At 39.3% G+C, this 25,145-nt stretch overlaps 1 protein-coding gene across 1 annotated transcript; it reads left to right on the top strand.

Moving 5' to 3' along the window:
- The first annotated feature begins 1,892 nt into the window (after positions 1 to 1,892).
- On the top strand, positions 1,893 to 24,456 carry LOC127953801 (TBC1 domain family member 10A). Its single transcript, XM_052553115.1, has 10 exons — positions 1,893 to 2,365; positions 5,244 to 6,121; positions 15,012 to 15,111; positions 15,220 to 15,327; positions 15,562 to 15,668; positions 16,091 to 16,205; positions 16,360 to 16,425; positions 16,516 to 16,705; positions 20,714 to 20,868; positions 20,966 to 24,456. The coding sequence occupies exons 2-10, from the start codon at positions 5,265 to 5,267 to the stop codon at positions 21,824 to 21,826; spliced, it is 2,559 nt and encodes an 852-aa protein (XP_052409075.1). The 5' UTR covers positions 1,893 to 2,365; positions 5,244 to 5,264; the 3' UTR covers positions 21,827 to 24,456.
- Positions 24,457 to 25,145: the final 689 nt, after the last annotated feature.

Genomic DNA, 25,145 nt, shown 5'->3' with positions numbered 1-25,145 from the left:
AATGTCATGGAAAAGTTCATTTATTTCAGTAATTCAAATCAAATTGTGGAACTCATGTATAAAATAAATTCAATGCACACAGACTGAAGTAGTCTTTGGTTCTTTTAATTGTGATGATTTGGCTCACATTTAACAAAAACCCACCAATTCACGATCTCAACAAATTAGAACATGATAACATGCCAATCAGCTGATCAACTCAAAACACCTGCAAAGGTTTCCTGAGCCTTTAAAATGGTCTCTGACAATCATTGACACCTTTCACAAGGAGTGTAAGTCACAAAAATGAATTGCCAATAAGCTGGCTGTTCACAGAGTGCTGTATCCATGCATGTTAAAAGAAAGTTTAGTGAAACGAAAAAGTGTGGAAGAAAAAGATGCATAACCAACAGAGAGAACCGCAGCCTTATGAGGATTGTCAAGCAAACTGGATTCAAGAATTTTAGAGAACTTCACAAGTAATGCACCGAGGCTGGAGTCAAGACATCAAGAGCCACCACACATAGACGTTGGCTACAGTTGTCACATTCCTCTTGCTAAGCCACTCCTGTACCACAGACAACGTCAGAGTCATCTTACCTGCTCGAAGGAGAAGAAGAAATGGACTGTTGCCATTGGTCCAAAATCCTTTTTTTTCAGATGATAGTGAGTTTTTTGTATATCATTTATAAACAAAATTACTGATTATAATGACTTATACTGTCTTTTTGCCCGTTGTGTTACGTATCATGCGTGTAAACATAAAACCATGTCTGCATTTGTGATCAGAGAAACGATAAAGAACAAGCCTACACTACACTGCTCAAAACTCACGTTAGAATAATCAGTGGCAAATTCTTTAAATATAAAAAACCTACTTACAGGCTGTGAATCAGAAGCGCTAGACTGTCCTTGCAAAGGACACGGCTGTCGGCTAGAGTGAGGCCGGGGGCTTGCGACACCCACATGTGATGACCTCATCCTTGAATTCCGCTTCATCCATGGTGAAAGCCGATCCGGTGATCCACAGCACAAAGTTGATGTATTTTCTCAGTGACCAGCACAGATCAGCTCCAAGCATGACAAAGCAAACAAACTCGTTTCGCTTTCACAACGAAACACAGCACAACATGGTGGCAGCGGCAGCAACAACAATACTACAGCAAGAATAAAAGTTACGCCTTCTTTTTTGCCTGAACATTTGGGCAGTGTTATGCAAATCTTCCCACACAGTGACATAAGCCCCTTTCACACTGCACGGCGGACCTGGGATATTGCCGGAACATTGCCGGGTCGCCTTCTGTGTGAAAGCAAACACGTCCCGGGATTGATTCCGGCATTGAACCTGGGTCGGGGACCTAGTAGCATTGCCGAGTTCAACCCGGGACGAGCGCTGTGTGAAAAAAAAGGTAGATCTAATGCCGTGTTGAAGTGATGATGCACGTTATCATGCTACTCTTTTACCGGCTGTTTTGAAGGAAGATCAACGTTCGCGACAAAAAACATTACACGTTTTCAACTCGTACATTACACGTCACGCCCTGATGTCAAGTGTCTTTACGGGATCTTTACGGATTGTGTATGAAAGCACGCACATATCCCGGGTAATCACTGGCAGTGTGAAAGTGCAAAATCTAGTGACCCGGGAACAATTTCCGGAACACTTTACCCGTGTATTTGCCGGAATGGCAGTGTGAAAGGGGCTATAGACGGGGCGTGTTAAAACAACGGTATTTAGGAAGGTGTGGACAAATCTTACATTTTATAAAGAATATCTCTTTGGATTTGAGACTTTAGTCTTTGCAACTTTTACAGATCTTCTTTATAAACCAAGAACTTGTTACACTCCAAAGAGAAAGGAACATTTTAAATCGCATCATACGACCCCTTTAAACCATTTCAGCCCGAGTGACTTGGCTGGGCGTCGTGGCGTCAGTCGACGCTGCGTGGCGGGAGCGCGCACGTCGCTGTCACTCAGAGTTGGTTGTAGGAAATGCGGACACGGCGAGATGACAGCAGGGCCGTGTTTATCTTTTCCAGCGATGCTGCCCGGTTCACAATTCAGGGAGGTTTCCTGACTTTTTAAAACGCACCACACAAGTGTACTCAATGCCAGCAGTGCTACGGGTCTGTTTCCGCTCGGATAAGTGTTCACGCAGTGCGGAGCGGCAGTGTTTAGCTAACACCGTTAGCCCAGCGGCACACTCAGACCCCCAGCCCCAGCACTCTCGGCTTTATCTTTAGGACTTTTCAATCGGCCCGGCGGCTTCCCAGCAGCCTGCCTCGCTCTAGCCTGTACATCCGTTCAGCGGCGGCGGGGGGGTTACGGCAACCGGAGCAGACAGAAGCCCCCCCTCCCCCGGGACAGGCGGACAGATAGCTGCGGGTGAGTCTGAATAATGAAGGTCTTCTCTTGTATCTCTTCTCAGAGGGAACAGATATGTCAGAACAGATGATCACGATCAATAGCACTGCCGTAAACCGGGAAGTTGATCTGATTTGCCGCACCGGATAACGTATCGTAGACGTTAGCAGGCCAATCTCACCAGCTAACAATGAGTCACGTTACATCACCATTAAAAACTTGTCAATCCCAAACCGTGGGGCGAATGGTGGTTTTAGCAGTATACAGGCCGTGTGTGTTGTTGACAGACAGCACGATTAACGTTAGCAGCTTTACGTTAAACTTGGCAGTCCCAAATCCAGCGACTCCTTGTCCTCAGGTGCTGTCTGCTCACTTCATGACCTTGTGTGTTTCATAACTGTATAGTCTTGTGTTTAAAACCGTAATGTTTTTTGTGTAGAGGTTGGCCTTTTTAAACGGTGGCTTCCCGTTATCCGGTACCCTGTTATTGTCAAGTCACCTCACGTGTGGTTAATCACAATATAACCGAAAGCTCACAGGTTTATATTATTGCCTTTTTAAAAACAACAAAAAAATACCGCGTAAAAAACACATGTGTGGTTTGTTTATTACTCATTTGTCCTCACGCTTCAGATATTACTAGGCTTAACACCGGAACGAGCACAGTTCTTGTGTATGGGTGGAGTCCAACAAAAGTAGCATTGTCCGATTCATGAACGGATTGTTCTTCTGAATCGAATCTTTAAAGTGAATCGATTGAACCGATATGAACGATTCATTCTCGATGTGGGCTTTTTAAATGGTCCGAGCTGTTCGTGAGTGGACAGCTTACGGTCTCCAAGTGTGTTTGGAGAATTTGACTGTTTGTCAATAATATAAAAATAATAGCATAAACGTTACAAATGTATTTCAGTTCTATCACCACATACAAGTTAATAAATAATAACGTTTTATAAAAATGCACAATGCATTAACAGCCAGGGTGTGTCATGTAAATGATCATTTATATTTAGATACCAACGAACTTTGTTCTTTTTGAGCTGACATCATGAACATAACTAATCACACTGTGTCAAATGAATCACTAAATCATTTTTGCACCTGTTTGGAAAAAGAAAAGATTTGTGAAAATGAGTAAGACTTCCTATCTCTACCACAAAAACACACTGATGAGGTTTGTGTTGAGATCATTAATTGCCCGTTGTGAGATAATGCTTCATAACTTTACGTCATAATAGTCATCTGACTTCTGTGAATGTTTCATCAGCTGTTTGAAGACAGCCCACAGTCTGACCATCACATCTAGGCTTTGTCCAAATGCCTCGACAGCATTTGGGCTTCACAGGCGTGTTTGAATGTTCAGCCACAGTGCTTCTGTCAAGGAACCACTTCCTTTTCTCCTCCTGTTAGCATCTGTACTCGGACACATTTATATATAGATCGTACGGAAGTCTAGGAGGCAGATCTCATTGTAAGAGGAAATACTGGTACCCTGCTCCTATACACCTAAACTGGACCTGTATTACTATTACTAGTTTGTCTGAATCTTTATATATGAGACTCTGTGAAACAGATGACCATTTTATTTACTTCAGGTCCTCTGTATCTCTTACTCTTCAGGATATGGTTAAATATGGTGCAACATGTTGTTACCTTTTATTTATTTAAATTCTTATATTACGTGTAGTAGACTGATGAATCTTCTTGTTAACATTATTTATGTGGTGTAACTTTTGTACAAATGGCTGTATTTCTCCTCTTTATCTTCTGCTGTGTTGTATTTTTTATGTTTTTTGGTGCTTTTATATAGCAGCCTGTATGTTTAGAAGTACATTTATTTGAGATGGGTCATATTTTGTTTTATATAAATGAATTCAGAATCTATAAATGTTACCTCTAATTTCAAAGTTGTCAAAGAGAACGGTTTTAAGGTAGGCTACCAATCAATAGTTTGGGTTATTCATATTAAAAAATATAATGTTAAAATGATTTGTTGAGTACAAGAGAGTTCTTTCAAAAAGATCTGAAAATCTTTCAGACCTAAATTTTTGTGTATTTTGGTCTAAATACACATTTTAGCTCTCTCTAAGATCTACAAGTTAAGCATGCTGTCATTACTACAGTAAATATTTAAACTTCTGTTTCCGTGTGTAAGCAAACAAGAAATGTGTGTTCTGTTACCCCATACACTCCCATTGCAAGTGCATGCATTTCTTTACACATTTTTTCAATTGTCAATTTAAAAATAATATTCCTGAAAAATGAATCTTTTATCTCACTTGTAATATGAATATTATGAGGATATAGAGGATATGAGAAATATAGAATCTACTATGTTCCACAGTCTTCACAATATCTTGCAAATGACAAATTCATTTTTATTTATTTATTTATTTTTTGCTTTGCTTTGGATTAGATTCATCATGCATCTCTTCCCACACAGACTGGCCATACTTTAGATTTTTTATAAAGTATTACATTTCAATGTAGTTTCTCCCCTCATTTATTATAATTGAAAGGACAATATGAATTTGCGATAATTGTGACAAAGAGACAGTCAAAGTGCTCAGAGATTGTTTTTGGCAACGCCTTTTTAGTTCAACGCCTTTTAGGCGTGTATGTTATTATTTTCGGGTGAGAAAAATGTTTCTTTGGGGAGTTGTATGTGAGACATGCTTGTGGAATTTCATAGAGAATTTATTTGGTACAAAAAATTCCTGCATCAATGTTTTCTTTCTTTTCCTGCCAACTGTGAGTGTATTATTTACATCTAAGAACCTGCTTCATTGCATACAGTGCACGAAATGGGTTTGTGCTTTTAATGCTATTAGTGTTTCTTTATTCTGGTCTTATCTGAATAATTACTGACAATGGGCTTGTTTCTCTCTCTTTTGATCAGTGGTATCAGCGAGGAGCAGCTATGTCTGAAATCTCCGCCCTCACTCCCTCCTCTCCCAGTATGGCTGACCAATCGATGCCTGCTCCCTCCAGCCCACAGCGTCTCCCCTCAGAAACTCCCATCCCAAAATCATCTATCTACGGGGACCGAGCCGTGATGGGAAACCCAACATTACAGACAAGCGGGAAAAAGTCCTCTTCTTGGGAAAGCACACCTGGCCAAAACAGTGGCGCTCTGTCTTCAGCAGCATCAGAGAGCGCCGCTGGAGCACCGGTTGAGCTCCCAGCTGCTACAGACGGAGAGACTAATGGGAGAAATGATTTAGTTGGCCAAACAGAGCGGAACACTGAAGCACAGGAGCAACAGATGTTGCTGTCGCCTGAACATAATCCCAGTCCTAATCTCTATCCCAACGTTCAAGTTAACCAGATTTATAGTCCTGCTCCCTCTGTGGTCATTCCTCCTCAATTTACACCTCCTGTTCCCGTCTCCAACCCGGCCCCCTCTTCACAAGACTCAAGGCAAACTGAAGCACAAACAGTCCCCCAGCCTGAGCCTGCCGAGAACCCTGAAGCCAACAGTCCCAGCACTGCCAGGATGACCCCTGAGCCCCCCTGCACGCCCTCCAAGACTGAGCCCCCAGCCGTGCTGGTGCAGGAGTCCAGTGGCTCCTGGGTTCTGCCCTCCTCGTACTCGCGACCAGCCCCGGACACGCTCAGCTACCTGGAGTCGGCCAGCCTAATGTCTGGCACGCTGGAGTCTCTGTCAGGCTTCGGCGAGGACGGCAGCTCGGTGGGGTCAGACTCGGAGATCAATGGTCCAGTGAGGCGTACTGATAAATACGGCTTCCTGGGAGGAGCGCAGTACAGTGAGTGCAGGTGGGTGTGAACTGAATGACACTAAACCACATTAGCACATGCTATTTTTATTTTTTCCTTTTAAGCACTCAGAGCGAGGAGAAACCACATTCATTTATAAGAGCATTTGACATTTCAGTATGTGTGTTACCAGAGTATAAATTTATCCTGCAAGCATATTATACGCTTTCTACATTTGCATTTCGACCGTACGTGCTACTTAAAACTAAATTCTTAGATGAATGTGATAATTTGAATATAATTTATCTTAAAATGAATGTACTGTAGTCAACATGAAACCCTTCATAAACCATTTTACTTCCATAATATGATGTGTTTTTAAATATGTCAAGATATTCATCTGAATATAGCAATGCTTTTAATGCTGTTTTACAGTATTTGAACTTTGTGCGTCTTAAAAAGCAGACTAGTTTTGTGACCATTCCTTGTTTTACAACTCACATTTCTAGTTTAAACTTAATTGTCAAAAATAGTTTTAACAAGAACAGTAACTATAATGATATCTTTAAATAACTGTGTAAGCATGCACATTACTGCACACAGCAGCGTTCTGTTTATTATAAGTACATGCTGCGGTTATGTTGTCTGTCACTCTAAGTGGTCACGCTCTTTAACAGCAGCTGGATTCTGATTGGTCAATGTTTTTATTGCTCATCAGCTGGAAAAAGAACTTCTGAAAGTGCCCTAACAAACATCAATACTCTGTCTTTATCATTTTCGGGATGGTGTTGACTTCCCTTTCTCATTAAATTAGACTATTATTACATCAATTACAATTATTCCTTGGTTGTGAACTGTCTTTAGGAGTTAGTTCATTTTTATGAATCAGTTCAAATTGTCAGTTACAAAGGTAGAAATTAAAACTATACTTCATTTTCATGATTCACTATGACTACAAATATTCAGATAAATGTTTTTTCTATAATAAAAAAAAATAGATTAAATGTTTTAGTAAAATAAAGTAGGGAAATATTTATATTTATTGCTTAAAGTATATTAATTACAATTATACTGTTAATTTTGAGCAAAACATTGGGAGAAAATTAACAAGCATTGATTGTTTTAAGCAGGTGCTTTAGTGTTTGTAAGTCATGTTTGAGTGCATAAGCACACTGAAGATTGTTAAAAAAGTTCAAGAGATTTTGTCTAAATCACCCATCCCCATAAAGATTAAGAAACTATTTGATTGACTGTGTTTGAGGTTCATTATTTATATAATTGAAATTTTTATATGTATATATAGTTCAAATTGAAACGGATATATTTTGTATTATTTCATTATTCTCATTCTAGTTCATTCCTTGGTCTGATAAATCAGAGTAAGCATTTATAATGGATGTGAATGGCAGGGTAATTGGCAGCACCTGATGTGAAGTGTGCTGTTAGGATATTAATAATTCACACCTCCAACCGAGAGCAGGATGAGCATTTGGTGAAGTTTTCCTGTGTCTACATTCACACTGTGAGCCTAAGTGCTCAATTAAAATTTTTTTCTCAGATCCTATTTTTCGTATAGGTGTTTACATTGTTGTTTTAAATTTGGCCAATATCAGATTTCCAGTGTGAACAGATCATGGTTCTTCTGACCCGCATGCGCAAAAGAACAATATGAACAAGGTTTTCAGATTTTCAAACCAAATCCTCCCAGTTCCTTCTTAAAACTAGTCCAATCATGTACAGGAGGTAAATATTGTGTTAGTGTGGTTGTATCAATCCACTAAGTTGAAGAACATCCCATGGCAACAAAGGAAAAAGTAGCCCAATTTCGTAATGAAAATGTTGATTTGGCAACACTTGCACAGCGCGTCATCATACTGAAATAAACATGGAGGATATAAAGTAAGCGATTATGGGGTTATTTATAGTGCGATCAGCAGCAGAAGCCAGAGAAACTATGCATTTTTTCATACACAAGCAGTATGTCAAAATAAAGACAAGGATGTGACAAAAGACAGCAGAGTTTTGAAACTTTTATGAGACCCATCTCACTTCCACTGATTACCCTTCACTACTGTCTTGATAAATTTCGGTATGTAAAATCTATGAAGTGTCTACCGTCAGCGTGGAATTATGACGTTTGTCTAGAGTGACGTAAATCCACATGAAATCCGACATGACCGTTCACACTGCAGTTGCTTTGCAAAGCATCTGACATGGATCGGATTTATGGATATGCCAGTATCAAATTTTCCTGTTACGATTAATTGCTAATGCTTTTATCACGGTAAACGGTGTTATTACGGTATTTAAATTTTGTTGTAAAAAAACTGTTCATAATACAGTATATATAGTGTACTTACAGTGTATTTATCTAAGAACGTTCTCGTAACAAAAGGTAACTACATGGGGTAGGGTTAGGTTTAGGGGTAGGTTCAGGGTTAGTACCTAGTTATTACGTAGTTATTGTAATTACTATAATAAGTACATAGTATGTACATGAGGAACAGGACTGTAAAATAAAGTGCTAATATCACTTTACAATAAGACCTCATTAGTTAACCATTAATATTCACACTGAGCAATAACTATATTTGCTACAGAAGTTACTTAATACTTAAGTACTAATTCTTCATGTTAGCTCATTAAATAACACAGTTGCAACATTAAATTTTAACAAAGTGTTATTAAATATTGGAATACCTAAGATTAATGTGTTATTAATGATTAATTATAGTCTTCCTGTAGCTCAATTGGTAGAGCAAGGTTGGGGGTTCGATTCCCGGGGAACACATGAAAGGTAAAAATTGATAAACTGAATGCACTGTAAGTTGCTTTGGATAAAAGCGTCTGTTAAATGCAGAAAAGTTAAAGGGTGTTCAGAAGAATTTTTAATTGGCAGTTTTTTAACTAATTAATTATCTAATGAAGCCCTATTGTAAAGTGTGAATGAACAATAAAGAATCAAAACACTTTCAAACAATATCCAGGGCATGTTGTAGTCCAGATAAAAAATGAAAAACAAAAGTCTGAAAATAAATAGCCTATTAAATCTAAATATTTAAGTATTTGGCGCTGTGATGAGCATCGTAGCGAATACCCAAATCTAATTGGTTAATTAAAATGATTTAAACATATTTTAGAAAGTAGTGCAGCAGCTTTATTTATGGGGTTTCCAGGGTAAAGGCTGCATTGTATGCAGTTTAGCGCCATCTGCTGTCAGAGAGTGAATGTTCTTTCATTCAGTGCGTCTCTCACTGTTCCCCCATGTGCTTCTCTTGATTGTTTGTTCACATCAGCAGCACACGTGTCTTTCAAGCAGCATACAGTGGTGTTGTGCATTTCGACCAGTTTATGGGAATAGTATTCTTAAAATGCATTCCAAATTTCGGAATAATTTGTAATATATAATTATTCACGGTCTTAGAAGTGCCCACGATAACAATATCATGCATATTCATTAGCGTGACATATTGCATTGCTGAATACCGTCACGTCTAATCGGATTTAGTACCACATATTGAAGTGGCAATAAATATCTGAATTAAAAAGATAATATTATATGTGTTTTGTGCTGTTCATTGTGTCATGACAAAAACAGATCTGAGTCCCGTGTGAGCAAAAAAAACTGATTTGGGTGACTCAGATCGTGCTGAGAGGCCTCATCTGAGTCAGAGTGCACTGACTGGCTCACTTTTTGTCTCCCTCTTCCCCCGACTGCCTCTGCTTTATCTCTAGTACTGACTAATACTGCTTAAATGGGCATTAACACTGTCGTTTACTTATGAACATTTCCTTTTTTTAATTCCTGTTCAGCATGAACTTAAACCGCATTAACCACCACATGCTTTTTCAGCTATTTAAAAATGGTCAGTGTGAGTTAGTCTTTAAATAGACTTTCTCTTATGGTCAGCGTGCTGTCTGTCAGATTAAGTTTTCTGTTATATTTATTTAAAATTTGTAAAGCCATAGACAATTTCACAAGTAACTGATGTGGCATTCTGTGAGGTTTCAAGGCAAAACCATGGAAGCCTGTTCCCACCACAGTTTAGAAAAATATGATTCTGTAAGTCATAATAATGAGAAACGTTCTCATAATTATGACTTAGTGTCTCGTTATATTGAGAAACTTTCTTATAATATTGACTTAGTTTCTCATAATAATGAAAAATAGTTATGGCTTCAAACATTCCAGACTAATATTTCAGTTAAGAAATCCAGGCATTTTACGAAGAAATGAAAGCCATTACACATAAATTTAATTTATGGATGTTTATTTTGATGATTTATTAGTTTTATTAGTTTTCCCTTTCCCTTTCATGCATCGCATGCATACAGTGTTCATACAGTAAGCCATCTCATTTCAAAAGCACAAAGCCTCATTGTTCATTACCACTGCAATAGTCTCAGCCTCGGACGTCACGCCCACGGACCGGCACGTTCTGAGGGACAGGACTCGATGGTGAGTGGTTGGGTGGCTTTGACGGGTTGCGCTTCGTTCGCAAGACTTCCTGGATTGCGGGTTGCTATGCAACGGAGTTTGCTCTGGAGCGACTCAGAGGGTTTTCTTTGACGAAGTTTGACGAAGGATGTTACGGAAGAGTTGATGAGTTTTGAGTGAGCTCTTGGTGGTTTGAAGAGTACACGCTGGACGATGGAAAGGTCAGCACAAAACATAAGCAAGAGCAAAGTCACTGCAAAAGCTTGGCAAAAAGCAACACATAGCTGCTTGTCATTGCAAAACATCTGACATGGTGTTTTGATGTTTTGTCATAATTTCCACGTGATTGCGTGTGTCCAAACTCCTGAGAGTTTAGTTTAAACGCTTTAATAAGCAAACTTAATAGTTTAAATATGGTGCATCCTACACACATCTACTTTATATACAAATTCTAGAAATCATTTACCCATCAAGTACATACACTTCCCATAGTTGAGGTGGAAGTAAAAGAAGGATTTAGCCGTGATAAGTGTTTAACACACAAAATTAACTTGAGTAATATAAAGCATGCATAATACAGAGAATACACATGTGTGAGGCAACTTCTGGTGATTAGTTCCTATAACTGAGGTAGAAAACCCTGCGAATAGGCTGTAATGAAAGTTAAACAGAAATAATTCCACAGGTTATATAAAGCATACATAAAACTTAAGATATATGTGAGGTAAATACTAGTAATCAATTCAGCTTATTGGAAGCAGTTTTGAGACTGTTTTTTGTATTTAATTTCAGTCTATTGGTTTTGGAGACACAGTCTCTGGAATTTACAGCTGCAGAAAGGAGGTGTTCCTTGGCTTAAGGTTTTTGGTGATCCTGGGCCAAAGGAATGCCTTAGCATCCTTCCTTTCCTGATAAGGCTGTGGATTCATGCATTGGGGTCACCACATGGTTTCCTGGTCATTTGGTCTTAATTTTGGGGAAAAGAGAGAGATATTTTCCTGCTGTCCTGTGCAGAGTTTAGCTGCAACCCTGAAAAAAACCTACCTGTATCCTGAAGACCTTGATTAGCTTGTTCAGGTGTGTTTGATTAGGATTGGACACAGGCCCTCCAGGATCAACGTTCCCCACCCCTGTCTTAAAGGGGCAGTACTAAACATACTGCCGCTTGTCATTAAAGGGATAGTTCACCCAAAAATTTAAATTCTGTCATTACCTACTCAATCATGTTGTACCAAACATTAATTTGTATTAATTCTTGTGCTGAACACAAAAATAATATATTTTGAAGAATGTGGGTAAGCAAACAGTTGCTGGTCCCTGCTGACTTTGATATTAGGATAAAAAAAAAGAAAGTCACTGGGGATCAGCAACTGTTTAGTTTCCCACATTCTTCAAAATAACTTACTATGTTTAACAGAAGAAGAAACTCATTCAGGTTTAAACAACTTGAGAGTGAGTAAATGATGACGCAATTTAGGGCTGGACAATTATGGCCTAAAGTAAAAACCTCGATTAATTGAACATTTTACCTCGATTAAGATTAATGAATGATTATTTTGTTTCTGTTTTTTTTTTTTGCCCTCATAGTACATTTACAAGGTTTGTACTGTAAACAGGGCCATAGTTGGGGTTTGCGGGGCCCCTGTTCAGGTTGTACCAGTGGGCCCTGTTTGAAAGTGTTTAATTTGTATGTTCATTCTGTTTATTTGTTCGTCAACATGCCCGCCACGTCCCAGAATACAACGTGGTGCCCAAGCCCTATTAGGCACGGTCACTTTAAGAGACAATGAATGTATCCAATATAATACAAATACAATTTTTTTCTCAACTGTTTACTTTAACTCAAGACATAACTGACAGTTTTTTCTAACACACTATCCAAGACGGGTAAATATTTTTTATGTAGTACAAGAGCAAAAACAGACAATTTTGGTGTTCAAGTGCTCCCTCTGCATGAGCCCTGAACACCAGAATACTGCGGTGCTGAAGTGGGCTCTTACACTTCTTTTCTGTTTGTTTAAACTGCGATTTTGTTTTTGTTCGTTGAGGTGCACAAGGAACTTAAAGGAGAACTTTGCAAACGAAAGGTTGGTTCAGTGTCGCTGTCCATGATACGTGGCTCTCTCTTCGCGGACGCACCGAGCACAACGCGGGAGTAACCAGCTACTCAGTTCAGCTTTTCCCTGTCTTGTGTTTAAATGCTTTAAAGTCTTTTAAATGGTTACATTTGCAAGTGGCTTAATAACACGTGAAAATGATACGCTTTCGTGTCGACACGCAGCGGCATTCTGTCAACTGTCCTGACCGTCTTTTTAGACTGGCCTCAGCCAGACGATTGAGATCGACTATTAAAGGTGGGGTATTTTTTCCTATTGAAAGAACGATCATAGCTCACTATCAGCAGTTATTTTATCTATGTTCATAACATTTCTTACATATTATTGCTCAGTGTAAGAGATAAAGATTAAAGGTAAACAGTACCAGTATGAGTGATTGCGTGTGTGAATTAGTCAAACCGTCTCTATATTATTGTGAAGCTGGGGGATGTAAATAGCATAGTTCCTTCAAAAGTAGAAAAATATGATATAATAAGTTTTGAGATTCTAAGATACTTTAGTGATAAATCACAGGACAGCGCTGACAACTGGGTTCCTCTGTGCGCGTGACCTTCACAGCTATGAGTTTTCGTGCCACAGTGCAGCTTCGCGAACATGGTAGCTCGATATAATAATGCACATCCGATCGTCTAATCGCTTGAATGTCCAAACCATAAAACAAATACAACTGACAATGTTTAGTGAAGACTCAAGGCTCACTGCTCGCGTGCCATTACTATGTGTTGAACCAGCGTTCACCTCCGTGTTTTGCTTTTATGCCACTGACTGGCAGAATCACGTGGCTACACACGCCTTTTAAGGGGGAAGTATTAACAGGAAATAACCGAAATAACCGACATGGGAAAATTACGTCGGTTAGAGGTTCTAAATTTCGGTTTCGATTAATTTTCGATTAATCATCCAGCCCTAATGCAATTGAAATTTTTGGGTGAAGTATTCCTTGAATGTTAATAAAATAAAACACAAAGAGAAAAATAAATCACTGTTCTTGACTGGAGAACATTAATGCAGTTGCTAAAGTACAGCAGTAATATAATTTAGGGGTGCTCGATCGGCCGATCGTTAATGCGCATCTCATCAGTAAAGCCGGTTCTGTAATCAGCGGTTAATTCCATCAGGTGCGTGATTTCACATAGAGCAGCTGTTACTACACAGAGCCGTTGTTTATAGAGAAGATGCGCAAATCCACTTCATTTTCAGCTCTATGTGAAATCACGCACCTGATGGAATTAACCGCTGATTAGAGAACCGGCTTTACTGACGAGATGCGCATTAACGATCGGCCGCACCCCTAATAAAATTACTTGAAATTTTCAACAACTTCATATCTTTTTACACCAAATAGTATCGATAACAGTATTAGTATTGGTAAGCAGAATCAGACCTACACACACACACACACGCACACACGTTTGTTTTTGTGAAAAGTGGGGACATCCCATAAGCGAAATGGTTTTATACTGTACAAACTGTATATTCTATCGCCCTTCACCAACCCTACACCTAACTTTAACTCTCACAGGAAAATTTGTGCATTTTATGTCCTCATAAGTCACCTTCTCCTTGTAATACCTGTGTCGTACCCATGTCATTATACGGAGTTGTGTCCTGATATGTCACAAAAACAAGAGCGCGCACACACACACACACATACACACACACACATACACACACATATTATTCTCTATATTTAATAAAATATTGCATTTTAGGGTACTTGCTGTTTGCTCGTCAAACTGGTGTAGAAATTCGCTTTTTTACTACTACTTATCTATATAGTATATAATAAATTATACATTTTAGTAACAATATTAATACATTAACTTAAGTCAAGACATTTTTTGTTACTAAAAGATTCCCAAACAGTGTAAGTGCAGTGTCTAAGCATCTTTACCAGACTGAAATTGTGATTGTAGCTTAATCATTGGTGTGAGTTTGAGGCTGGATTAGGTTTTTTAGTTTTTTTTTGGACTAATGAAAGACTAGAATTTCTGTCTTGATGAAACATTATTATTTTTACAATTCAGCTCGGTTGCACAGAAACTGCACACTTTGCCTTTAGGTAGGACTCAGTCAGAGCCTCAGTTTCTACCTCTGGTGTCCATCACTTTTGTCTGGTATCATTACTGCTGTGTGTGCCGAGAAATGCTTGTTTGTTTGGAAGACTTGCATTTCTTTACAAGACCTCAAAAACTCATAATGATTTCATTATTAGTTCACCAGTAACAGAGGATTTCAGGGTTTCTGATTAGTTTCAGGTGATTCAAAAGCAGTAATGTATTTTACAGGTGTCTGTTCTCTCAGATTCAATATAAGCCTTTTGTCAGAAGCACAACATTATCTCAGGGCATGAGTGTGTGCTTCTAGCGTCTGTGAATCCCTCTCTGTCTTGTAGTGAGGCGGAGATCGCTGTGGCCGTGGCGAGGCAGAGAGAGATGAAATGGTTGGACATGTTCAGAAACTGGGACAAATGGGTATCTCGACGCTTTCAGAAGGTCGGTTTCTTACTTAACGTGTCACGGAAGGCATTCCTGACTAGGTCTAGAAAATACTGTGCCACTGAATGTGTATAGTTGCTGAGTTTAGTTTTCTTTCTGATGCAGGTGAAAATGCGCTGCAGGAAAGGAATCCCCTCCTCGCTGAGAGCCAAAGCCTGGCAGCTGCTCTCCAACAGCCAGGAGCTCCTCGAGTCCAACCCGGGAAAGTTTGATGTACGGTCAGGTTTGATACCTCTGTGAAACAGTCATAGTGCTACATAAACTACTTCCAAGTTCATATGCTGTTGCTGTAAAGACCGCTGACAACACCTTGTTAAACGTTCAAGAAAAATAGCCGTACAATCTTCTTGAGCCATGTCTTACTTTACATGTCTTGTAAATCTCAGTTAATCTGCTCAACACGCTCCTCTATTCGTATTATATTTTTTCACTCTTCTTGTCTCTCAGGAGTTGGAGCAAGAGGAGGGAGATCCGAAGTGGTTGGACATCATAGAGAAGGACTTGCACAGGCAGTTCCCTTTCCACGAGATGTTTGCTGCTCGGGGAGGACATGGGTAAATACAGGTTTTATCAAGGGGAAGGGTGATGTAAGGCTTTTCTTTAGAGCATTACACAATCTAGGAAACAGAAGGAGGGGATTTTTTCCCCTTTGTTTTTAAGTCTATATTCTTTACTCAGTGCATAATGTGCATATCGATACCATCTTTGAACTTCCCCTCGCCTTAACCCCACCTCTGCTTCACATTTCATCTATATTGGGCAATATATCTATCCCTAATATCTAAGCATGTAATGTCTCATCTGATTCAAACAGTATACTTAAATAAAAAAAAGGACTACTATTAACATGAATGGTATTCTTTATATATCCATACCACAAAAATAAAAATCAGTAGTTCTTATTGTCCGATCTTTCATTAATTAGTTCCATCATTATTTTTACCTAATATATATGTGTGTGTGTGTGTGTGTTCAGGCAGCAGGATCTGTACCGTATACTGAAGGCCTACACAATCTACCGGCCTGATGAGGGCTACTGTCAGGCTCAGGCGCCGGTGGCAGCAGTGCTGCTCATGCACATGCCTGCTGAGGTAAGACAGAGTCGAACAAAGCTAGAAAACTGTCTATGTTGCTCCGCTAGGCTGTTTTTCTTTTAAAAGAGCAACGGGTGAAAAAAACGTGACTTAGAGAAATATTACAGGATATGAAGCCATCACCATCTTCTTCACTCTCATTTTCTTCTAGCAAGCCTTCTGGTGTCTAGTGCAAATCTGTGAGAAATACGTGCCAGGCTACTACAGTGCTGGGTTGGTGAGTACTCCAGCTTAACAAGACTATTACCAGCACCAGAGCGGAGAGAGTTCTTTTGACTCCTCTTTCTCCTCTTTTTCTGTCTCTCAGGAAGCTATCCAGCTGGACGGAGAGATTTTTTTCTCTCTGCTGAGGAGAGTTTGTCCCATGGCGTACCGTCACCTGAAGAAATTTAAGATCGACCCCATCTTGTACATGACAGAGTGGTTTATGTGCATTTTCTCCCGTACGCTGCCGTGGTCTTGCGTCCTGCGTGTCTGGGACATGTTCTTCTGTGAAGGTCAGTCATATACATTATAAAAAAAGAAAATAGGTTGAACAAATTCAACGTGATTTCAGTTCAATGCAAGTTTATTTGTATAGCACTTTTTACGATACAAATCGTTGCAAAGCAGCTTTACAGAAAATGAGGTTCCCAAAGTATATTTAGTAGGAGCTTATCAGTGGTGACTGTCAAATTAATGTACATGTGGTAGAAATCCAGTTAATGATGTAATCAAATAGACTATGAGAACACTATTATCAGCAATAAATATATATGTTTCAATCAAACTTGTAGCAAAATTTGGTAGTTTATGTTGTTTCAGGGTTAGCGTCATCTGAGGTCCTCTGAGGGGGTGGCATCATCTCTTCTCAGGTGTTCTGGATCCAGACTAAAGCTTGTGTAAATCCTACACTGTAAAAACTAAAGGTTCCTGGAGGCACCTTTTGGGGTTCTTCACTTCGCCACACCGGCTGAATCCTCTGAAGAGCCTTTAGGCACCGCTCTAAAAGGGGTGGTTCTCTGAGGAACTTCTTTAAAGGGGGGGTGAAATGCTATTTCATGCATACTGAGTTTTTTACACTGTTAAAGAGTTGGATTCCCATGCTAAACATGGACAAAGTTTCAAAAATTGAGTTGTACGTTTGAAGGAGTATTTCTGCTCCAAAAATACTCCTTCCGGTTTGTCACAAGTTTCGGAAAGTTTTTTTCGAGTATGGCTCTGTGTGACGTTAGATGGAGCGGAATTTCCTTATATGGGTGTTAAGGGCGCGTCTGCTGGAAGAGCGCGTTCCCGTATAGCAGAGCACTGAGAGCACAACAGACTTCTCTGATCAGAGCGAGAGCGTCGTGAAAAGTCACAAAAGAAGTGTGTTTTTGGTTGCCAGGGCAAGACAACCCTAGACAGATTACCAAAAAAAAAAAAACAACATTAAGGGACCAGTGAATGGAGTTTATTTTTACAGAGCATCAACGGAGTTGTGCAAGTGTTTGTGTTTGTTCCCTGCATTTCGAAGATGCTTATTTTACAAACAAGGCCCAGTTTGACGCTGGATTTGCACATCGTTTATTTCTTAAGGATAATGCTGTCCCAACGAAAAAGGGTCACGATCGTCTGTTGGAACCGCAGGCGGTGAGTAAAACTGCTTAAAATATCTCTGCCTCCTTGTTAGTGCGTCCGCCTCCCATCGGAGACTCGGGTTCGAGCCCAGCTCGGAGCGAGTCGTTGCCGCTGCTGCTCTCATTCAGTTTCAGCCTCGGGATCTGATTCTGGATCATAAATAAACGGCTGAATCTGACTGTAAGCCATGGTTTGTTTTGGATGATGGTTTTTCCCTCAGGGTAATGTCACAGCTTTCAAACGCTCTCAACGCAAAAGCCTCCTGGCACTCGTGATTCTTTAGCTCCGCCCACACGTCACGCCTCCAGGCGCTCGTGTTTTTCCGGGAAAAATCGGTACAGACTATCTTTCTCTTATGAATATAATAAAACTAAAGACTTTTTGGAGTTATGAAGGATGCAGTACTACTCCATAGGTACTCAAGATTAACAGGATATTGAGTGAAAATTAGCATTTCACCCCCCCTTTAATATTTACACCCCCCACCCCTCCCACTAGTTTATTTTTCTTGCTATTGCCATTTTTTATCATTTTAAAAGACAAACTGAAAACAAATACATGTAAAACATTGTTGATAAACAAATAAATAATCAACTTATATAGTCAATACTGCACATCACAGTCCCATTCATGGAAACAACAGTGTTAATACTGTTATAACAGAAAAAAAAAAAAAAACATTTACACCTTGACAAAACTGTAGAAAAATAAATGTGCCTCAGATATCTTAGAACTAAAAAAACATTTAATGTACCTAAAAAAAAATTTTTCATGTACAATGCAATCAATAGTAAAATTGTCTTTCCTGTTTTAAATGGAGGTCACTGATTGGGAAAATTCACACAGGACATTTTAAGAAACTGTAGCTTAATAAATGAGTGAAATAAATTAATAATAAATTAAGCATTAGCATTAGCGCTAACTAGTTTTTTTAATTTGATACAAATGTGAAATAATACAAAGTATAGACTATTTCAGTTATTTCAATTTAAAATAAATAAATAATTAAGTAACTTACTTACATAGTACATAGATCTGTGAACCCTTTGAGATTTGGAGAAAATTATAAAAAATACAAATAAAAAAAATTCTGTTTTACGTAAGTTATGTGTAAATGACTCGAAAAATTAGAAAAATAAAAATTGGCTAATAGCTTACTAGATAGCCTACATGTAACATGAATGTGTAACTATTTAACAAATGTAAACGGCAACAATTATTCAGAAAAGTAAAAGATGAGTTGCAGTGTAAGTAAAGATAATGATTAATGTTAAACCTAACAAAAAATTATTGTTTTGTGACCTTGTGAGTGTAACTTAGTCTCCATTTCGACCCACAAAGTGCTTTAGATTCGTTAGCATCGTTAGCGATTACATTTTGAAATAAAAACGTACAGTTTAATGTATCAGTGTAGGAATTAGGGTACAGATAATAAATCTGTGTATTTATTTCAGAGCCTCTACTCACCTCGCGCAGCGGTTGTTTCTTCTTTGTATTTGAAATCGCTCTTGCACACAGCAGGAGCACGAGGACGCCAAGCCTCATGCATTTTCTTCTTCTTGACGACAGATAAACAATTATTTTGGAATAATTTAAACCGAAATTTCATAAAGTCATTACTATTAAACTGCAAGGGAATATTTAGATCAGGTGGCATCTGGTTATTTGTTAATCTAGCCACTGTGCTAAATAAAAACCTTGGATTGTTTTGGTTATTTTCGAAGAGTTTGTGGATATGCTCTGCCTTGGCAGTTTTTAGAGCCTGTTTTTAGCTGGACATAATGTTTTTCCATGCAATTCTAAAATCTTCATAGTCAGTTTTTCTCCATTTGCGCTCAAGACTACGAGTTTATTTTTTGAGAGAGTGGGTATTACTGTTATACCATGGCACAGTACGTTTTTATCTAACCTTTTTCAGTTAGATGGGGGCAACAGCTTCTGATGTATCAGAGAAAATAGTGCCCATGTTGGCAAGTCATTTGGTCTAGTTCATGTGTATTGAGTACTCCTGTCTTCAGTGTTACATGATCAAATCACTTTAATTAGCAAATTTTCTGCAGGGTAAACATTTATCATTATTATTATTATCAATCTTGAAAACAGTTGTGCTGCTTAATATTTTTATTGGAACCCGTATTTTTTCAAGATTCTATGATATAGAGGGTTTCAACGGCAACAACATAAACAAACGTTACTGCGCATGAGCGATTTTGTGGACCTAACTTAACTTCCGGTAGACTCCAAATAGAATCAATAACAACAGCCAAGTCCCTCTAGAGTAGATATTTTTTGATAACAAACAAAATGTTTGCTGCATGGATCAGGCGGACTTAATGAAAATGCAATTCATTATTTGCCAACAGCAGATGTTTTAAAGCATAGACATAAAGCGCGAGAAATAGAGGTTTCCCCAGTAACAGCTGTAAACGAAGCAGAGCTACGCTCACACGCTGCTATCAGGCATATAACATGCAAGTCTTTCTTCAGAAATACAGCGATATAAAAACACCTGTGCCTCGCTTTGATATTTAAACATATAAATGTAAGGAATTATTATTATTAAACGTGCAGTACTTAACGTTACTCAATGAAGCCTTTTTGAAAAAAAATCCGTTTTAAAATTGTGGTGAGTCTCCAAAAATAAATAAATGTATGAGAAACACATCCCACAGCACAAACACCGGAGCCCAACTTCAGTCTACTCATCACCTTGCCTTTAACTGCGTTTGTAGAGGGCACTGCAGCCAGACCGATATACACAACACAGACCGGAAGTTAACCTAGGTCCAGGCGCGTGCGCCCGATGAAACCGTCTATAAAGAGAAATAAAGAGAAGATATTTCAGAACCAAACTTAATTGAAATGGAACTTTGATGTTAAAGTTTTGTTGTTGTTGTTGTTATCAGGAGTGAAGATTGTGTTCAGAGTGGGTCTGGTGCTCCTCAAGCAGATGTTGGGGTCTGTGGATAAGCTCCGTGAGCTGCAGGGCATGTACGAGACCATGGAGCGACTGAGAAACATCCCTCCTGAAACTATCAGGGAGGAAGTTCTGGTGCAAGAGGTATGCACACAATTGCGCTTTTAAGAGAGAACAAGCGATAGAGAAGTACCAGTAGAGCTTGCCAGATCCTTTCTCACACTCTCTACTCTGTTTTCAGGTGGTGTCTCTGTCTGTGACGGAGGCCCTCATCGAGAGGGAGTGTGGTATTCAGGTGCGCAAGTGGCGGGAATCTCGTGGAGAGTTGACTCACCAACCGGGTCGGCGTTTGCACGGTACACGGGCCATCTTTGAACAGAAACACCGGGCTGCTGCGATCAGCTCTGGCGGCAGCCTGTCGTTCCTGGCCAGTCACATCCCTCCCCCTGGACCCTTACGTGCGTCTTCAAGCCTACTGTCACTTCCTGGCCTTAGAAAGTCCAAGATGCCGTTTCCCTCACAGAATAAGAAGGGCTCCACTTCTGGCAGCTTTGGCCAGGATATCGTCCCACTGCAGCCCCTTGGGGGCGGCACCAGTGCAGCGGCCTCAAAACCTCCTGTGCCATCTGCTTCTAACGCTGGAGCCGGTGGAAAGCCACCAGCGCCACATGGGCCCAGTCCGCTAGCTACAACATCATCTACTACCACGCCACCAGCTCCAACCGCACACGCGTCCAGCACGCAGATGCACCAGCTGTCGCCTAAAGTCGTCTCTGAACACATCACCCCCACAATCCCATCGCCCACCGCAAACAACGCCCCATTACCACCTTGCCCAGAAACAGCAAAAACGGCAGTGGAGGAAGATGGGAAAAAGAAAAAGAAAACCAAGGAGGACAAGAAGCGAGAGAAAGAGGAGGAGAAGCAAAAATCACGGGAGAAGAAAGAGAAAGAGAAAACCGAGAAAGAACGGCTGAAGAAGGAGAAGGAGAAAGCAGAGAAAGAGAAAAAAAAGGAGAAGGGGGGGAAGAAAAAAGACAAAGGCGGAGGGGGAGAGACTGAGGAGAAGAATGGAGCCGCAGCAGCAAAAGATTTGGCCTAATTCCTGTCCCGTCATTCCTACTGCAAGAATAAAAGCATGAGAATAGTGGAAAAAAGAGGACATGGCTGATGATTGCTGATAAGAGAGAGAGAGAGAGAGAATTGCCTGGAATGCCCATTTCATCTCAAGTACTCATTTCACAAGGATAACTGGATCACGGCATCTGCCCAACGACTCCATCAACTTGTGCTTTCACCCAAGGCCGAAACAGGAAGCAGTTATTACTCAGCCTTTTGTTTTGAAGGTGGATATCTGATTGACGAGATCAGCTGTAATTAGTAGTTGTTTCTAGTATACTGGGTGCCATGGTGTATATAGACCTCTAGTGCCATCTGTGCCAGTCCAGCCCCACAATCCCCTTCTGTCCATCACCCGAGAGCGGTCTCAACCAGAATACCTGGATAAAACTGTTCTGTGGAGAGAAAAGTGCTGCGATGGCTAGTAATAACTTATCTTTGAGTGCTCTGGAGGACCTATTTATTCATTGTAGTGTTGATTGTTAGTGTGTTAGTGTGTTGTTGTACGTCTGTGCCTTGGCAGTGTAGTGAATCGTGTCACAGTCTCGTTCTTCTCTCTTGTCAGTCTCTCAAAGGAGCTCGTCTTTACAGGCGCGCTCTCGTAAGAGGAACTGATAAGTGTTAGGGGAGTAGAGGAGCTAAACTGAAATGAGGGGAAAGGTACGTTCTTCTTTAAAACAGTGGAGAAAGACACTTTTAACTATTTAAGATTAAAAAAAGGTTTGACTATCCAAGTTAACATAGTTACTAAAAGGAAATTAAATTAGTGTACCTGTCTATCTCCGCTCAAAGACTCAATCTGTCATTACATCAGACTCACCAAAAATTCCCTTTTGACGCGGAAGAGCTTATTTGCTTAATTTATTTTTCCAATGAAATGCATAACATAAGCATTCAATTCTGCCAAGCATGTCAGTCACTCCAGATATCTGTGGTTTGATGCTGATATGGATGTAGAGTTCAGACTAGAATTTTATTATATTTATGCACTGAGGCCTGTTGATTTTCACCACTAACCTGATTGTTTTTTAATGAAGGGCACTCTCTAATCCAGCTCACATGACTCCTGAAGTCTGCGCCTTGGTGAACAGGAAGGGTTTGGTGCAGCACTGTAGCATTAACCTTTGACCTTTGAAGCTCTTGACTTCAGGCTGTAATGCTTTGATGTGTAAACTATTAATTTAATCGGATGAAACCATATACTATCTATTACATCTATGATTAGTCTCCTTTTGGATTAGATTTTTTTATTTTTGTATGCAGAGGCCTGGTAGACTGGAGTTTGGTTTTAGGAGACCGATGTATTTAATCACACGATTTATTTGTCTTTTATTTTTTTAAGCGCTGAAGATTATTTTTGCACATTTTTCTCCCAACATCCTGGAGAACAAAAGCAAGCAGTTGTTATTTATTTTTAGACATTTTATAATCACTAGCTTATCTAATAGTACTGCAGTATTTGTGTTATGGGAGATACTGATTTCATACTGATTATTATTTCATTCTGACCTTTTTTAATATTATTATTTTTATCCCAACGAAGGGGGAAGTGATCCCAAAGAGTTGTGAGAGAAAAGGATTGGATCAATTAAATGTGTGCTACGCATTTATGTGTTACTTAAACATGTAAAATATAATCCTTAACACAACCTTCACCCAAACAGTGTTACTCTTGATTTGAAGTGAACACTAGTGTTTTGAACTCCACCGTAATCCACTGACCTCTCAGTATTATCAATTATTCTGATACATTCACCAGGTGACTGGACCATACTTACTAGACTCCTACTCGATATATATAGTATTTTCTGTCAAGACAGAGGGGACCTGAAGTGTTTTCTAGGTTCCGAATACTCTGTCAACGGTTTAATGGTGTCTCCTGTGTTTACTGGACTTGTTCAGTTTCAACTGCAGGGGTTCAAATCACTGACCTCAGTGGTCGTTGCTTCCTCTAAAGGCACTACTGTTCAAATGGAAAGCAAGCAAATTATGTCTATGCAAATTATATGTTCCTAAATCTGCACAATGTAGATGTTGACATTTATGGTGTGGCCAGTGGGGGCTCAAGCTACCTTCACTGTTGACAGCAGCACAGTGGATGTCTTATTATCCTGAAGAACAGCTATAGCAAGTCCCAATAGCATAAACCTGGTTTTGTGCCACCTTCACTAACGCCATCTTGTCTGTACTGCCAAGTGCATGACAGGTGGACTTAAAATGGTTCGGATGCTGTGCTCACCAATAATTAATGCAAGGCCATCCAGTGTTGGTTTACTTACACTCTTGAGACAGCTGGGACTGGGTGTAAAGTAGTTTGACTTGTCTTATGGATTTCTGCATTGCTAAATATGACCCAATGTATGTTGTAGGGTTGTTGTAAAGTTGATCTTAAATCATTTCAGTTTTCTTTTTAATTTGTTTAGGCTAGATTTCTCATCCTGTTGTTTGTATGTTTCATGCTTGTTTTAATGTTTACATTAAACCATTTACAGTTGAAGATGAAATAAATTAATAGATGAAGACAGTTGTTCTAAAACTGCAGAGGAGTAAGTTCACAGTGTATTTAATAATTACAGTTGTAATGAATAATAAATCGTAATATATTAAAATCTCTCTCAAGAGTGGGTTTCTTTCTGTTTATGTAATCAACCGAATTCTTTTGTTATGACCCTATCGTGATAACGTTCATCTTACGACAAAAGTGTGATGTACGGCCTACATGATTCATGCGTCATGTACATACATATCCAGATTAATTTAATATATTTATTTTTGTTCTCTCAGCTAACTGGGGTGTTGGGGTGCATTTTAAAGGAAACGTTTATTAAAATTCCTTATGAATGCACCTTACGCGCCTAAACCTGCTCGCTTCGCACGGCTCCAAAAGCGCGCGCATACAACAAAAGAATGGCGCGAATTCTCGAAGGGACTCTCGGAAACATGATATTCTAATCATCAATTAAGACTCTCATTTTTTTCTTTTTCTATGTAACGGGGATATTTATAGAAGAATGTCAATTAAGTGTTTGTTTCGGCCAAATGAAGGTAAGCAATAAACCCTGACCAGTCTTGTATGACCTTTGCTATTGTATTTGCTATATTGTCTGTTTGATTGTGCATAACAACCATAGACCATATAAAAACGCAATACGTAACCAATAAATAAATACACTAGATAGCGTAATAGAGCAAATCGACTTTTGGTTTTACACTTTAAGATCTACGTAAACTTGACTTTTAGTTTGGGATCTTAATTATTCATTTAAATAGTTAATAAAAGTATAAAAACAATTCTATTGGAT

This window comes from Carassius gibelio, chromosome B3 (genome assembly GCF_023724105.1).
Source record: "Carassius gibelio isolate Cgi1373 ecotype wild population from Czech Republic chromosome B3, carGib1.2-hapl.c, whole genome shotgun sequence".
Taxonomy (NCBI): domain Eukaryota; kingdom Metazoa; phylum Chordata; class Actinopteri; order Cypriniformes; family Cyprinidae; genus Carassius; species Carassius gibelio.
Note: the sequence above shows the minus strand (reverse complement) of the source record. Positions and strands in the feature narration are given on the sequence as shown.